This window comes from Chenopodium quinoa, unplaced genomic scaffold (assembly GCF_001683475.1).
Source record: "Chenopodium quinoa cultivar QQ74 unplaced genomic scaffold, ASM168347v1, whole genome shotgun sequence".
Lineage (NCBI taxonomy): Eukaryota > Viridiplantae > Streptophyta > Magnoliopsida > Caryophyllales > Amaranthaceae > Chenopodium > Chenopodium quinoa.
In genome coordinates, this window is record NW_018743812.1 from 41868 (window position 1) to 56865 (window position 14998).

Sequence of the window (14998 nt, forward strand, 5' to 3'; positions counted from 1 at the left end):
CCAGAAAATGCATCACACATATATTCCATAGCCTCATCCTTTGAAACTTGTCTTATGTACTATCTTTAGCTAGAAAATTTCTCATTTTAATTGCTATTTGGCATGTATTTTTTCTTTTAAAACCTTTGTTACGCGACAAGTTTAGGGTAAAGGTTTAATAGCATAAAATGGGAAACAATTTAATTATTTTTTTGTTGTTTAGAGAGCTATAAGGACGGGGTGGGAATCAATCTCAGGATCTCCCGAAAACGGGAGGGAAGCTCTAACCACTTGAGCTATCCCTCACTCTCAAACAATTTATGTTATCTCTGTCAAACGAGAATTAACATTATTACGAGCTGTTAGAAAATAAATTGGAAAAAAAAAAACTTTGTATAAGAGAGCAAGTAAGTAACAAGCCACTTATGCATTTTTTCATACATAGTTACAAAACTGATCCGTAACCAATAATTTACCCCCAAAAAAAGGTGCTTATTTACAAAATTGGACAATACTCCGTATATAGTACTTGATCTAAACAAAAAAATTAGCTATCACCCTACTCTACTCAAACCCTCAACATCCCTCAAAATCTCCTCTTTAGTTTTAAGAAATGTTTGAAGATGATGAGGATCATAAGCAGGAGGAATTGAACAAGGGCTTGTTTGGGAAGGAGCTTTTACTAGGGAATTTAATTTCCACTCTTTATCTTTGAGAGAAGTTTTGCAAGCCATTGTTTCTGTACAAACTTCTACTGCATTAGGAGGAATAGTTGGCTTGTATTTCATGAGTTTTCCATATTCATTTAACAAATGAAACATGTAATCATAAATGTATTTCATGTTTAGCTCCTCTGTTATGAACTTGCTTCCACCCTTTGCTATCTCTTGTGCCTGCATTTTGTTAAGAATTCAAGATCATGATTCAAGGATTCGTGGTTTTATTATTTTAGATGTTCAAAGGTGGAGAAAAATAATCCGAACTATTAACTTTCCTTATTTATTTATTACGTAATTAAAGATATTTATGGTCAAGCATGTCTTTAAAAACAAAACTGTACAAGCTAAGTAATTCTAGATCAAGAGAAAAGAGGAAAGTGTACCTTGTTTGGATGTTTATTTCCCCAAACAACAGCAAATTTGATGGATTCACATAATTTGGAGGGATTAATAGGCCAATATTGTTTTAATGGTAGCAAACTTCTTGTATAAAACTCGTAGTATTGCGGTTGTACCAGCAGTAACATAGAATCACAAGCTTGAATGTATTTCCCACTTGTCGACCATGCTTTTCCTTCCATGTATATTTTGTACCTTCATTAACGATCAAAATATGCAATGCGATTAATTATGGTAGAAAACTCAGTACTTCACCATGCGTCCATGCCAATGTGCATTTAAAAGTTCAAGTTCAAATTCAAATTCTAACTTACTAAACTTAGAAAGTGACTTATTTATATTGGAGCGGACTAAAACTGAATTGTGGCATATGTTTGTAGACTCGCTATCATTTGTACACATATGACCCTGTACTTGTTAATGTAAATGAAGAAAATAAACTTACCGGTGGGTGCATTGAGCTGCCATATTTGATTGTTTAAAGCCATGATTAACTTCCTCTGGCGAACTCTGAGAAACAAAAAGAAAGTAACAAATAACTTCAAATTTGGTTAGGGTCATTTTTTTTTTTTTTTTTTATCATACTCAAAACGTGTGAAAAGTTATGTAAGACATGGAATAATAATAACAAGATACTTATATGGATCATATTTATGTTGGTAAGTTCATGTCAAGTCGGGTTTAAGTTGTTCTCAGTAATTTCAGGTCGTGTTAGAGATTACTGGGTAGAGGAAAAGAAGATTTGTTACCTGATCATAAATCTGAGCTTTCGAAGCTCGAGTTGAATTGCATCTAAGAAGGTCTCTTCTGTTTCCTGTTAAAGAATTACCTTTCCAATAGGCATAGGGCACTCTGTTTACCCATTTCACTTTTTGGTTGCCTTCAATTATGTCATTTAATTGCGTCCCCCATGGCTTTATGTTTTTCTCCTGCCTGCAGCACCATAGTAAGATTTAGTACACTCTAATTAATGGGAATTACAACTACGATTAACATAACTTTAACGATAGCAACTTGAGTTGTGTCTTTTGTTTCCTTCGTCCCACTACAATTGTCCCATTTGACCCTATAAACTTTCATAATATTATAAAAATACGAGTACAATTTGTAGAAGAGTACAGTACTTCAGTTGCTCATACCATCATACGTATATTTTAATAGACCCCACCTCTTCTGTTTTTAACGGTACCACCACACATTACATTATGATATAATTAGGCCCCACACATTATTATAAATCAACCATGGCGTAAAAAAATTAATTAATCATTAACATTGAGCCCAAAACATCAATTATCAATACATGTCTTGCCTCTGTACTTAGCTAGATTTGGACTATCTTATTAACAAAAATAAACAGTGGAGAATTGGAGATATTTTAGAATGTTTAGATTCACATTTTCCAAAATTATAATGGTATATAATTGATTTTTCTAATACTTCTTACCTCACCATTACAAGTAAATTATTATATACGAGAATTGACAAAACGATTATAAAGATTTATATCCTCTATGTAAAATCACGTCAAGACATCAGATTAGTAAAAGTCGTGAATTTATAACAATTATTTACGGACAGAAAGAGTGTTAAGAGTAAATTAATGACGGGCATTAATTAAAAAATATATAAATATATAATTTTTTTTTTTTAAAAAAAAAAAGAGGAAAAGGAGAAACATTACCAACCCCAAAAAGACCAATCTGGGAAAGGAATATCAAAATGTTGATCATCTCCAAAATAATGAAACATAGGAGGAACAGGTGAAGTGTAATTAGCAGCAGCTTCATGATAATCACTCTTCTTAATGACTGGTTTATCACCACTCTCAAACATTAAATCCAAATCAGGCAATTTTCCAGGGTACAGTCTTAGTAGTTGCAAAATCCCCCAAATTGTAAACATATCTCTTGTTTCATATATTCTTTTATACCTTTGAAGAAATACTCTTCCTTCCAATATTATTAGCCGGAAAGACGCGACGTTCTTTCCGGCTTCTAATGATTCCTTTGTGATCCCTTTTGATACCCAAGGTCGCAAATCTTCATGGATCCACCGAAAGTAATTCGGGCACGAGTCGATTGAAGATGATATGATATTTGCCTCATTGACTTCTATTGTGGTTGGATAGTTGGTTTTAAGGCATGTTTGGTTTGTGCTTGTTGTGGGACAAATGATGGGGTATTCTGTTGTTGCTTTTGATGAATGTATTGCATTTTTTGGTGTGTTTCCAACTGAGGTTGGGATGTTTTTGTTGCTTGAATCTGGTGATTTACTGTAATTTGTGATCTTAATTGAAGGCTGAGAAACAAAATCAATGGAATCAATAAACAAGAAACTATAATCAATATATTATAATTTAACTATTTCTAGTTCCGATGGGGTTCAGTGCATTAAAATGTCGGTAATGACCAAATTCTACAATTTATTTTCAAATAGTCAATAACAAAGATAGCAAGAAAGAAGGATTCTTCAAAGAGTAAGCGAGGATTCTCTCTTATTACTCGACCATCAAGTTACGAGTTAAAATGTGAGATCTCTAAATCTAACTCGAGTAATTAGACCGTCTAGTAACTGAATCGTAAAACAATATGATCAAATTAAAGGACTTACCACAGTGTGATCGAAACGTCGAACTAGAAGGATGCAACCAAGGAATAGAAAGATGTAAAAATAGAAGAGAATTTTCTTTTTATTGACTGTAAACCAAGCCATATCAATCTTCCCCACCGCCATTAGATTTTTTGTGGTGGGCTCATCAACTATTTAGCAACCAAGTTCTAATTCTCAATATTTAGCACCCCAGAAAAAGAATAATTTAATCAACTACTGATTAAAGACAAAATGGTATAGATATATAATTAATTGAAGCATTATTGTAATATACTATTACAAAAAGGAAAAAAAATATAAAAAAAAAAAGTGTTGTTGATTTGTTGGCATGTGTTTTTGGTAGTCTTCTGAAGCTTTAGTTTGACTTGTAAACAATTTTATTTGTTTTAAATTTTTATTTTTGGGTGGTTGGGAAATGGGGAGTGAGAGACATGACTAGCCCATTAGCTTGGTTAATTATACTTTAATATGTTTTAATACACGTAGTATACTTGGTACGAAGTACGAGTATAATTTTATTGGATACATTATTGAGATTCCATTATAAGGTTTTACACACATATCAGATTCTTACATCTGACAACGTTTGGTGAATGTTGATGATGCACTTGGTCTTTTGTAAGCCATCGGTGGCCGGTAAGATTTTGAAATTTGTAATATATGACTACTACTGTAATGTCTTGTATAGATTAAAATTTATATTCATCATTAATTTGTTTGTGAATGTCAACCAGTTTATTTGGTTAAAATTTTAAAGGTAATACTCAAATTTTAGTATCGAATCTCATTTAATTCGTTGTCTTTGAGGCTTTCTTAGTTTACTCCCAAAAAAATTATTGTTCCATGAGTTCTATTGTTCTAATATTAAAGTCATGTAACTTCATCTTGGATGTGTTCTTTTCACCTGAACTTATTTAAGCTTGTTTGATTAAACATTAATTTAGACCTGATGATTAGATTAAACCTAATCACCCTTATTATTAATTGATTAGCTCTGAATTATTTTAAAAATTCTTTTAAATTGAGACCTTTTAACAAAGCAGTAAAAAAAATACTCCATAGAGAGAAATTAAATATTTCGTACTTTATTAAGAAAGTTACATAATATATACAAGTTTACATGTTAGTTATAATTATATATATAGCCAATTTGAAAATGGTGCAATTGCTTTTGAGAAGTAGTATTATTTTGGAATCAACTTCTCCATGGCTTTTCCATGTTACATGCCATGGCTTTTCCTACCTTCACATGTTATTATACATATAACATATTGGCCTATTAGAAAGAGACCAATTAGGCCAAGTTCAAATACTCATACTACTTGTTTAGTGCAAACTGCAAAGAGTACGGTCAGCTAGCAATTTTGTAGCAAACACAAACCAATAGAAACCTTGCACATTTTAATGATTTTAAATCTTGGTTGTTGAGTAGACTAAATCTTTTGAGTATTTATTTCTCGAATTTTAGGCGTATAGTTTTCGCCAGTTTTTAGGAAAAAAAAAAGTCATGACATTTGTTTATGAGAGCGAAATTTCAAGTAAATGATCAAACATTATCAATTTATATAATGATGTGATAGAGTTAACATTGGTTATTATGGAAATAGATCGAATTGTTTAGTTTGCTTTCGTTTGAAAGATTCATACCACACTATTCATTATCAATCTTGGGATAGGTAATTACATACCATCCAATAGATAGAGCAAAAGTTAAGCACAACATATTGTTATTACTTCATGACAACGTTTACAATGCACAAGAATACGAAAGATGTAATTCAATCAAGGTTTCCTTTTAGGGTTCAAATTTTCCCAATACTCATCTTCCCAAATCTCTACTTGCCTTGTCAAATTAGCTTTCTTCTCTAGAAAACCTCTAAAAGCTAAGGGATCATAAGGAGGTGGCATAGAACAAGGAATTCCATTACTAGGAGATTTTTCCAAGGATTCCTCCATGAACTTCCTCCAGTTACCTTTAGCTCCACACGCCATTGCCTCGGAGCAAAGCTCAATCGCTTTGGGAGGTATCGAGGGTTTAAACCTTAATAGCTTTGCATACTCATTCAACAAATGGAACATATAATCATAAACATAGTCCATCTTCATATCTTCATGGATGTACCTACTTGCGGCCTGCCCTATCGCATGAGCCTATTCAATCATATAGATTAATTACGAGATTAATAATAACAAATTTAAGTCACACTATACAAATAATGTGACGTTTAATTACCTTATCAACGTGACTATTTCCCCATTCAACAGCAAACTTGAGAGATTTGCATTTATCGTTGTTCTTAATGGGCCAATAGTGGACCAAGGGCAACATCCCTCTATTGAAAAAGTCATGATATGTGGGCTTTACTACCAATGTCATAGAACCACATCCTAGAATGTATTTCTCACTAACTGACCAAGCCCATCCTTCAATATAGATCTTGTACCTTTATGATATGAAACAAATATTAGAATAGATTAATAGTATAAAATTATTGTAAAAAATAAATTAATAAGTTTAATATAATACCTATGGGTGCACTGATCTTTAAGGTTGGATTCTTTAAACCCTACTTTAGCTTGTTTTTCCCAGTTCTGCAATCAAATGTAAATGTTTTGAGTTCAAACTTTACTACCCTCCGTTAGGGCAAAGTGGTTTTGAAAACGACGCAATTCGATAATGAAATGTATAATGCTCCTTTCTCAAATGATATTAATGTTTTCGGTTATTGTCTTGATCATGTTAAGTTTTCAAGACGTCGATTAATCATATGTGATGGTATTGAACTACCTAATGGAAATGTTCAGGTCAATTGATGAAAAGAGACCTGAGAATAGATGCGAACGCTCCAATCAGTAGTGTTAGTGGCATTGCACTTGAGCAAATCTGCCCTCCATGGTGCAACTTTAGGGTTGCCTCTCCAATAAGCTAAGGGTATCCTGTCCTTCCATTTCATCATCTTGCTCCCTTCTTGTATTTCAATAGATGTGTTTCTCCATGGTTTTATGTTACACTCCGCCCTACTCAATTATACACAGTGTTATAATCAAATCTATAATCCATTTTCTCTCTCTAGTGTCGAGAGCAACAGGGAAACAATGTAGATGAGATTTGATCTCGGGTTGAAATCAAGAAATTTAAAACTTACCAACCCCAAAAGGACCAATCAGGAAAAACAATGTCCAAACTCCATGGATCAGAGCAATACTTAAACAAGGGTGGTGGCCCAGAATAAGGCTTCTTAAAATTGTTTGCTGGAATTACAGGCCTATCACCACAATCAAACATTAGCTCCAAATCAGGCAATCTCCCAGGATACCGCCTTAGTAGTTGTAGGATTCCCCACAAAGTGAACTCATCTCTAGTTTGAATTGAATCCCTGTACTTCTCTACATACACCCTTCCTTCTAGGATCACTAGCTTAAAGTTGGCTGTCTTTCGACCCGCTTCAACCATTTGTTTCGTGACACCCGTCTCCTTCCATGGCCGTAGATCTTCATGGATCCAACGGAAGTAGTCTGGGCACGTTGCTGGATGACCAAGATTCGTAGAGGCATAGTTTGTAGGGTAGTTGTGAGGACATGATTGGGCGGTACTATTGATCACACATTGTAGTGGATATTGCTGGGATGGCGGCGGTGGTGGTGATGCCAAAGATTTAGAAGTCGAAGTACATAGTTTTTGGATTGATGATCTCATTTGCTGTAATTAGGAGAATAAAATTATCAACGATATTAACAACTAGGCAAGTTTAAAATAAATGCTAAAACATGTATAATATATATATGAAGTAGATAGGAATCAAATCTTAACCTTCTTTCAAAAAAAAAAAAAATCTTAACCTAACATGCATGGAAATATGCAATTAGAGGAAGGGGGGGGGGGATTTTATGAAATTTGATCCAATATCTAATCTAAATTTTCTTTCCTAATTTCATTTTTGATATCTAATTGATCTATTGTTAAACGTTAAAGTAGGCTTGTACAAAACTATCCGAGAATCCGAAATCCGATAATCCGACCCGCAACCGATCCGAATTTTTGGATATCCAATCCGAGTTTTTATTTCGGATCGGATATCCGATTCGAAAAAGCTGATATCGGATGCAGAATTGGATATTGATTTTCAAAATTTCGAATATCCGAAATATAAAGGCGGAAATAGTGAAATATATATATCAATATTTAAATTATTCATATAAAACTGACCCTGTATTATTAACTTGTTATAATATTCTGAATATATTTGATGATAATTTTTATTGCAAAAGACTACTATTTTGTTAAAATATGTTGAACAACTTAGCAATTAAAAAGCAGTAAAATTAGTGAAATTTATAAAGTAATCATAATCATTACTTAATATTGGATAATGGATATCCGAAGCATCTGATCCGAAAATTTCGGATATCCGAAATTTTCGAATCGGATTTGGATTTCAGTTTCTGATATTCGAGTATTCAGATATCCGATCCGACATGTGATTTCGGATCGGATATCCGATCCGTGAACAGGCCTACATTAAAGAGTAATAGCAACAAAAAATTCGCTATTTAAAAACAAAGTTTAAAATTTGACTTACAGAATTACTCCAACCAACAAAAAGTTCATAGCAAAATAAGAGGGTAAAGAAGAAAAATAGACAGAATAAGACATTGACAGCAACAGCCCGTTTCTTCGACTCTTGACATCGTGGTCCTGTGACTATGTTTAGCCAATCGAGTGCATGATAACTTCCATAACCCAAAGTTTTCCGACCAAAGAACTTAAACTCGTTTTTCATGGCAGTGAGGGTCTGTGATGCCTATGCCTAAAAGTGTATCATATACACTGTAGATATTAATAAATCTAGCTACAATGGAAATTAGGAAGCAAAACAATGGTATTAAAGACATTGATTTCGTGACTAAGTGGGGCCACAAGTCACCTTTTTCTTGTATGTTAGGCCAACGTATTGCATGTTCCAAAGATGATCCTTCTTGTGTATATGATGTTGAAACGTATTAAGGTCACATTGTTTACACCTTTGAATGCTCGAGAGATGCTACATGTTGCTCCAAGTATTTTCTTGAGCTTCACGTTATCTCCCCGGCTGCAAAACAGTAACAAAGGCAGAATCTTGTAACCTGTACTGTCATGCAATTCATGCCAATTACATTCTGTTGCAATAAATTCAACCTTAATTCGGTTTGATCTAGGCTAAACCCTTATCATGCTACATTGCTACGCACAAGGATAAAGACGTGAGCAAGAGGTTTCGTAAGGGTACCAACATATTGCTCAATTGATAATGCTCTCTAACAAAGTGAATATCAAGTGCACTATATCCATGTGTGAATGAAAAAAGTGGGTCTGCACTAAAAGTAGTAGCAACCAAGTTGTCACAGTAAATGTGGGTGTTTGAGAAAGAAATCGCATACACATAACCTATGTGGTTGAGGCTCCTACATTTTAGTGTTCCGTAGATTGTTTTATTTATTTTTTGGTATAAACAACATCCTTATCTTACAGCTCAATTTCGCCTCAAGTAACATGTCAATGTATTGAAAATTTTGAAGTTTTTCATCAAACAGAAGGTATGCCCTTCAAAAACGGGATATAAGAAAAAACAAAAAAAACAAAAAAGAAAAAAAAAATTGGGATAAATCTCAACAGCTTCTGTGGCTTTAAAATTCTGTGGCTAGCTCATGAGCTCCCAAAACATCAAAATTACATTATTAGGATGTTTCTGCCTTTCTGGTCAAGATTCTTCAGACTTCACTCTAAATCTAGCATTATTTCACAAAAATATTGGATCTAATTTTCAATTTAACTGGAATCTACTGTATGTAATCCTGAATATACATGATTTTTCCATAATTAAACTTATTTATTCAATGGTTGACTGCAGAAAATATAAGCTTTCAAGTCATTCAGAATGCTCAATGAATGTGCCACGTTCAAATCGATGAATCAATTTCCATGAAAAGCCAATGCATACACATTGAAAGACAGACATTCAATTAGTTCAATCAACAGTTAGCATTTCTGCAAGTACTTTACTTTCCCATTAAATAAATTTATATAAGAAAATAAATAAATAAAAAAGGATCAATTTTAAGTTGAGCTTGAAGAGTGTCATTTACCTCTTTACAGGCTAATAGAGAACATATCAGAATCAACAGGTTTCAAGAGCCAATTGCAGAAAGTTGAGCTCCCCTTCAATATCTTAGACATTTGGTTGTACTCATGAGCATTTTCCTACAAAAGATATCAAAATGAATTAAGAACTTTAGAAGAGCAGGAATATATTCTGGCAATAAGAAGGGATTATATATTTATGAAAGAACCGGAAAGTGAAACAGATTGAAGGCAGGGGTGGAATGATGATTGGCTGTTATTCTTCAACTAGTGACATAAATTTCTTTTTTTCAAACATTATCAAATTGTGCATATAGGCTATAGCTAGAGGACATAAGGGAGGCTTTTAGCCTTCAAATTTCACTTCAATTGGCCAGCAGCTCATTGAAATTAGATTGTTCTGTTTCACACGGGAGTCGGGAGACCTTTTACCAAGGACAAGTTAAGCAGACATTACGAATTTTTAAAGATATTAATTACACTCTGGTTGTAACTGTCAGCAACATACGGAGTACTATACAATATCAATTCAGGATCTCACTTACTGTATCACAAATTCGCCACCACGATTAGAGTTTAACCACCCAATTCGGAATAAATTCGTGTGGTTCCTCAACAACTAGGGCACCAAAATATTAAACCACGACAAGGGAGCAAGTCAAAATAGAAAAACTCACATTAAATTTAGACAGAATTGGGCTCATGAACAAATGAGTTCTACCATGTCAAAGTGAAATTCTTCCGCCAAATTATATTCCTTCCCTGTCCCTACCAAGATATAGAACTGACTAATCCTAAGGCAGGGTCGAGAAACTCACTGCCATGACAATTAAGCATTCCATGACATCTTAGGGTCTCATATAGTCATTCAAAATCCTGGCCCATAATTGGACCTCTTATTAAGGTTGGCTCAGGTTGTTGTATAAGAAGCCCCTGTCGCCTAGAGCTAATTCACCTGTATATGCAAGGATGATATACTTCCTAGGGGCTTGGGCACTTCCAAAAAATCACTTCAGTCAAGGGGATCAAAGCCAATGTCATGTTACCTTAAGTTCTCTATATGACATCGTTTTGTTTTTCCAATCACCTGAAGGATTGCACCTAAAGGACAAAAAACATTCCAACAATCTCCTCCTGCAATATGCACAGTAATTGATATAAGACACAAGATAGACAGTGACACCTGACACCATTTACAACTATACACACACAAATATTATCAACACTACCACCATAAACTAACAAAGTTCAAGCCTCTAAGGATGTCAAGTTGTCCAGATGTAAGTAAGTCACCTTAAAACATTTTTAGTACATGACTTATCAGAATTTAATAATATTAAAAAATAACTAAAAAATTCAGCCAAGTGATAATAATCCTTAAGAAACATTACCACGAAGAAAAAAATTAAGCAAACAAATATATTAATTAAAAGTTACTTGCACAAGGATGACTCCGTGGATGGAAATAATGCTCCCTTTGAAGAGGTTCCTTGCTTTCTTCCAGTTGTCCCAAGGATAACCTCATGTAATTCATGCTTATTCCAGCATATGGAGTACCTGCACATCACCGCAGCTTAAATTTTGCAACTCAAAGTCACATATCCACCACCAGGAAATGAACAACCAAATGAAGACTCACCCACATGTTAAAGTCGCCTGAGCAGAACCAAGATGCTGAAATTCCTTAGGTGGGACAGGAGCTTCAAAAAATAAAGGCTGCAAAATCAAGAGGCCACTTTTATGATGAGCCAAAGTGCATACTGCATTGACATTTAACACACTATACATACCTCATTAATTAGAAAAGGATCAACTAACATATTAGACAAAGGTGTTAGCCTATCATACAACGCCCTCCTCAAGCTTTCCTTCAGGGAAAGGGTTTGAGAACTACTGCATGATTGCCCAATGGTGACTGAAGAGATATAAACAGGTTGGAGCAGGTAGGAAAGCATTGCACCTGATACGAAAGTAAAGTACAAAACTCGTTATCAAAGACATACCATAGATCTATGTGTAACAACTAAATAAATGATGTTTCTATTCGTAAACAGACTTGTAATTTATTTTCCTCATATTCAGAATACCAATGTAGTGTTTCTGATTGCCTTGTAGCTTTTTACATTCATTGTTCTTTATCCCAACAAATCATGACCGAAACAGTACTCCTTAACTCCAATCTTGACTAATCTTTGCTGCTTTTCGTTTCTTCTATGCATTCTATAGCTCCCTTTTTTTATGTGTGGAGTTTCTAGCATTATGTCAAGCTTCCATGGATAGGATGAATAAATTTAAAAGATCTAAACCCATTTTTTTCAGTTTCTCATTGACAATTGAACGATCAAATTACCAAACTTATTCACAAACAGAACTCACACACAAGAAATTATATCAAAATTGAGGTCTGGTTGCTCATGGCTTTATTTTAATAGATCATAATTCTTAACACACATGGAACCCTCCAGTGACTGAGAAACTGACTGACCTTGTATTCCAACAACATTCCAGCGTGCTATTTTGTCAGAACAGCTAACAGACGAAGTTGTGACACCACGGCCAGGCTTTCTTTGAACTAAGCCAGTTATTGTTGGACAGTCACCTGCAAAAAAAAGTCACCAAGAACAATTTTCAATATTTAGAGACTAACACATAATGAAAATCCATAGACAAGGGCTACGCATTACATTTTTCTAACACGATCTGAAAAATATGTAATGCACCATAAATTTTAACTAATGATGATTATTTTGTAATCTTTAATTTTAACATGAGGATCTAGCAATGCCTTCCCCCATTTATAAGGTTTCAGGCATTATCTCATAAAGGCCATACAATGAATCTACAAAATTTCTTCTACTCAATACACTTCTACTGATTTCACGTTCAATCAAAAGCACAATAAGCTGTATGCAACTAGAGCTGCTTACTGTAGAAGCCGCTGCAGACAAGATGCATCTAGTAAAATACTAAAATGTATCACGATATAATGTAACCAAGTCATATAACTGCAGAGGTAGACAAGAAGAAAGAATACATTCAACCATTCTTCTTCAATAAAGCTTCGGAAGTTATTTCTCCGGGAGGATGAAACACATTTGTTGATGATGCTGGGAACTCTTCTCCAAAGGAAATAGTTCTCAACGATTGTGGCAAACTAAGTGAAGCATCCCCACCTATAAAAATATAACAGAAATCCCCAAAAAGAGAATAAAAATTGATCATAAGATAATTTTGGACACATCACTATCCCGCAAGAGATGAAAGAAATAAGATATAGTTAGACTCACATGGAAGCTGTGAAATATACATATGTAAATTCCAACCCTCTTTGATTTTGTATCGCCCTTGACCAGACCCATCAATCTCCAAATAAAGAGGCAACTTTCTGCCATCGACACCTTGTGGTCGCTCACTTAAATCGCAATAAGAATGAATCTGTGAATAGAAGAACCTGATATTTTGCAAAGAGAAAACAAAAATCTTGAAGTTGTCACAATATTAATCAGGTAACTCCAACTATTTGCCTTAAGAATGATATTCTGCTTGAGACATACTTTAAGTCTTTAACAAATAACAACAACCACAAAGTGGTCGCTGAACAACTAAGATATGATGTTAGCTCAAATGAGACTTAGATAAGTGCCAAACAAAATTGCATAACATATAAAGGTATATGCCAGATAAGCTGGTTTATGAATTCATGATCAAATGGCACAAATGCCAAAGATATAATTGATTACAATTCCTATCGATTACAGCCACTGTAAATCACACAGAATACATATCTAAGCAGCTTCAAAACATCACATCACGTGATCTAGCACAAAGTCATCCATATATTCAACCTCAACAACAGGGATGTTTCAGTGAGCCCTTTGCAAACTACGCGTCTAACGAACCACCTAAATCAAATGCCGTAGTAAAGGCTAAGAATAGGCCAAACTAACATCCCATTATCTCTGATTTTCCTAAGACTCACTAAGGCAACTACAGCAAGCTACCAAATAATCAAGAACGTGTTAATTCCGAGAAATAAACCTGCATCAACCAATTAAAACTAACAATTGTACATTTATTCAATATTACTTAACATCTCCTTATCACCATTAAATGTTCAATCACGTTATCACTAATACAACACTACAACCATCAACAACAACGACAAAGCCCTCGGCTAACTTAAATCGTTATAAGACCCATAACCATGAAACACACAAAATAATCACTACCTTAACAAAGCTCTTCTGGCAATAATCTCAGCATGAGAATCATTCACAACATCCCCATTTGAACTACGACTTGATCTGGGCAAACATTTAGTCCCAGTACCCAAAGCAACCACCTCCAAATCTGCAACCCCAGAAGTTTTCATCATTCTTTCAGCAATGAATTCTCAAATTCAACCCATAAAATCAAAAGGGTAAGTCTAAAACAAGTCGATAAATTGAAGGGAATACTAGTTAGTAAGAATTGACCCAATTGAGAAGAGAGAAAGATGGAGAGAAATGGGGTTACCTTGCGAAGGAGACGATAGAAGAAAAGCAGCCAAAACAGTGACTTCACGGCCTTGAGGTTTGCCCTTTTTAGGAAGAGAATTGAAGAGAGAGAAAACTTTGTCAGAAATAATATTTCCCCATGAATTTCCTCCTCCCAACGATTGAATTTCTTCCATTACCACCAAATCACCGATAGCTCCGGTAAGTGTTTTGTGTTTATGTTCGTGTCTTCCGAAGGGTGGTTCGGTTTTTCTACTTTAGTTTTCTAGAAAGATTGTTGGGTTTTCCGATCCAATATCCTTGGTTTTGTTAGCGTTTAGAGAGTCACAAGGATGATATATAATAATCAATCTAAGATCTCCTGAAATTGGAAGATAAGCTTTATTCATTTGATGTAATCCCTCGCCAACTGATTTAGTTAATATGGAGTAGAATTGTCAAATATGTCAATTTAGTTAAGTATAATTTGGCCAGTATAATAACATAAACTCGTGAAGTCATGATAGTATGTATAGAGTAATCTCGTGACTTGGAATTAATACTATTTACATGGTTACCCTTGCGACTCTTTTCATTGAAAAAAAAAATTAAAAAATAATAAAATAAAAAATATTGTATTCAAGTTTATGCGTTTTTTGTTTTCTTTTTTTCACAAAATGTTCATTGTGTTCATT

General features: G+C 34.2%; 3 protein-coding genes across 8 annotated transcripts; all 3 read right to left on the bottom strand.

Annotated features, from left to right (window-relative positions):
* Nucleotides 1-387: 387 nt before the first annotated feature.
* LOC110685309 (O-glucosyltransferase rumi homolog) lies at nucleotides 388-3971 on the bottom strand. Its single transcript, XM_021861794.1, has 6 exons — nucleotides 3711-3971; nucleotides 2782-3398; nucleotides 1847-2030; nucleotides 1543-1607; nucleotides 1082-1292; nucleotides 388-872 (listed from the first exon to the last, which is right to left on the bottom strand). Exons 1-6 carry the CDS (start codon nucleotides 3831-3833, stop codon nucleotides 534-536), a joined length of 1539 nt encoding a protein of 512 aa, XP_021717486.1. The 5' UTR covers nucleotides 3834-3971; the 3' UTR covers nucleotides 388-533.
* A 1521-nt stretch (nucleotides 3972-5492) lies between these two features.
* On the bottom strand, nucleotides 5493-7721 carry LOC110685389 (protein O-glucosyltransferase 1-like). The gene is made up of 5 exons (XM_021861919.1): nucleotides 6857-7721; nucleotides 6536-6728; nucleotides 6238-6302; nucleotides 5944-6154; nucleotides 5493-5861 (listed from the first exon to the last, which is right to left on the bottom strand). Exons 1-5 carry the CDS (start codon nucleotides 7405-7407, stop codon nucleotides 5493-5495), a joined length of 1389 nt encoding a protein of 462 aa, XP_021717611.1. The 5' UTR covers nucleotides 7408-7721.
* A 508-nt stretch (nucleotides 7722-8229) lies between these two features.
* Nucleotides 8230-14992, bottom strand: LOC110685310 (tRNA-specific adenosine deaminase 1-like). Of its 6 annotated transcripts, XR_002503983.1 has the most exons (12): nucleotides 14344-14989; nucleotides 14058-14178; nucleotides 13116-13279; nucleotides 12870-13001; nucleotides 12314-12427; nucleotides 11619-11788; nucleotides 11468-11544; nucleotides 11266-11385; nucleotides 10875-10962; nucleotides 9834-9948; nucleotides 8636-8800; nucleotides 8230-8518 (listed from the first exon to the last, which is right to left on the bottom strand). XR_002503983.1 is itself a non-coding variant. In XM_021861797.1 (11 exons), the coding sequence occupies exons 1-10, from the start codon at nucleotides 14498-14500 to the stop codon at nucleotides 9838-9840; spliced, it is 1215 nt and encodes a 404-aa protein (XP_021717489.1). In that variant the 5' UTR covers nucleotides 14501-14992; the 3' UTR covers nucleotides 8230-8800; nucleotides 9834-9837. The 6 variants fall into 6 exon arrangements, 3 of the variants coding, with proteins under 3 accessions (XP_021717489.1, XP_021717487.1, XP_021717488.1); XR_002503984.1 differs by having other exon boundaries at nucleotides 8230-8800; nucleotides 11472-11544; nucleotides 14344-14991; XR_002503985.1 differs by having other exon boundaries at nucleotides 8230-8834; nucleotides 11472-11544; nucleotides 14344-14991.
* Nucleotides 14993-14998: the final 6 nt, after the last annotated feature.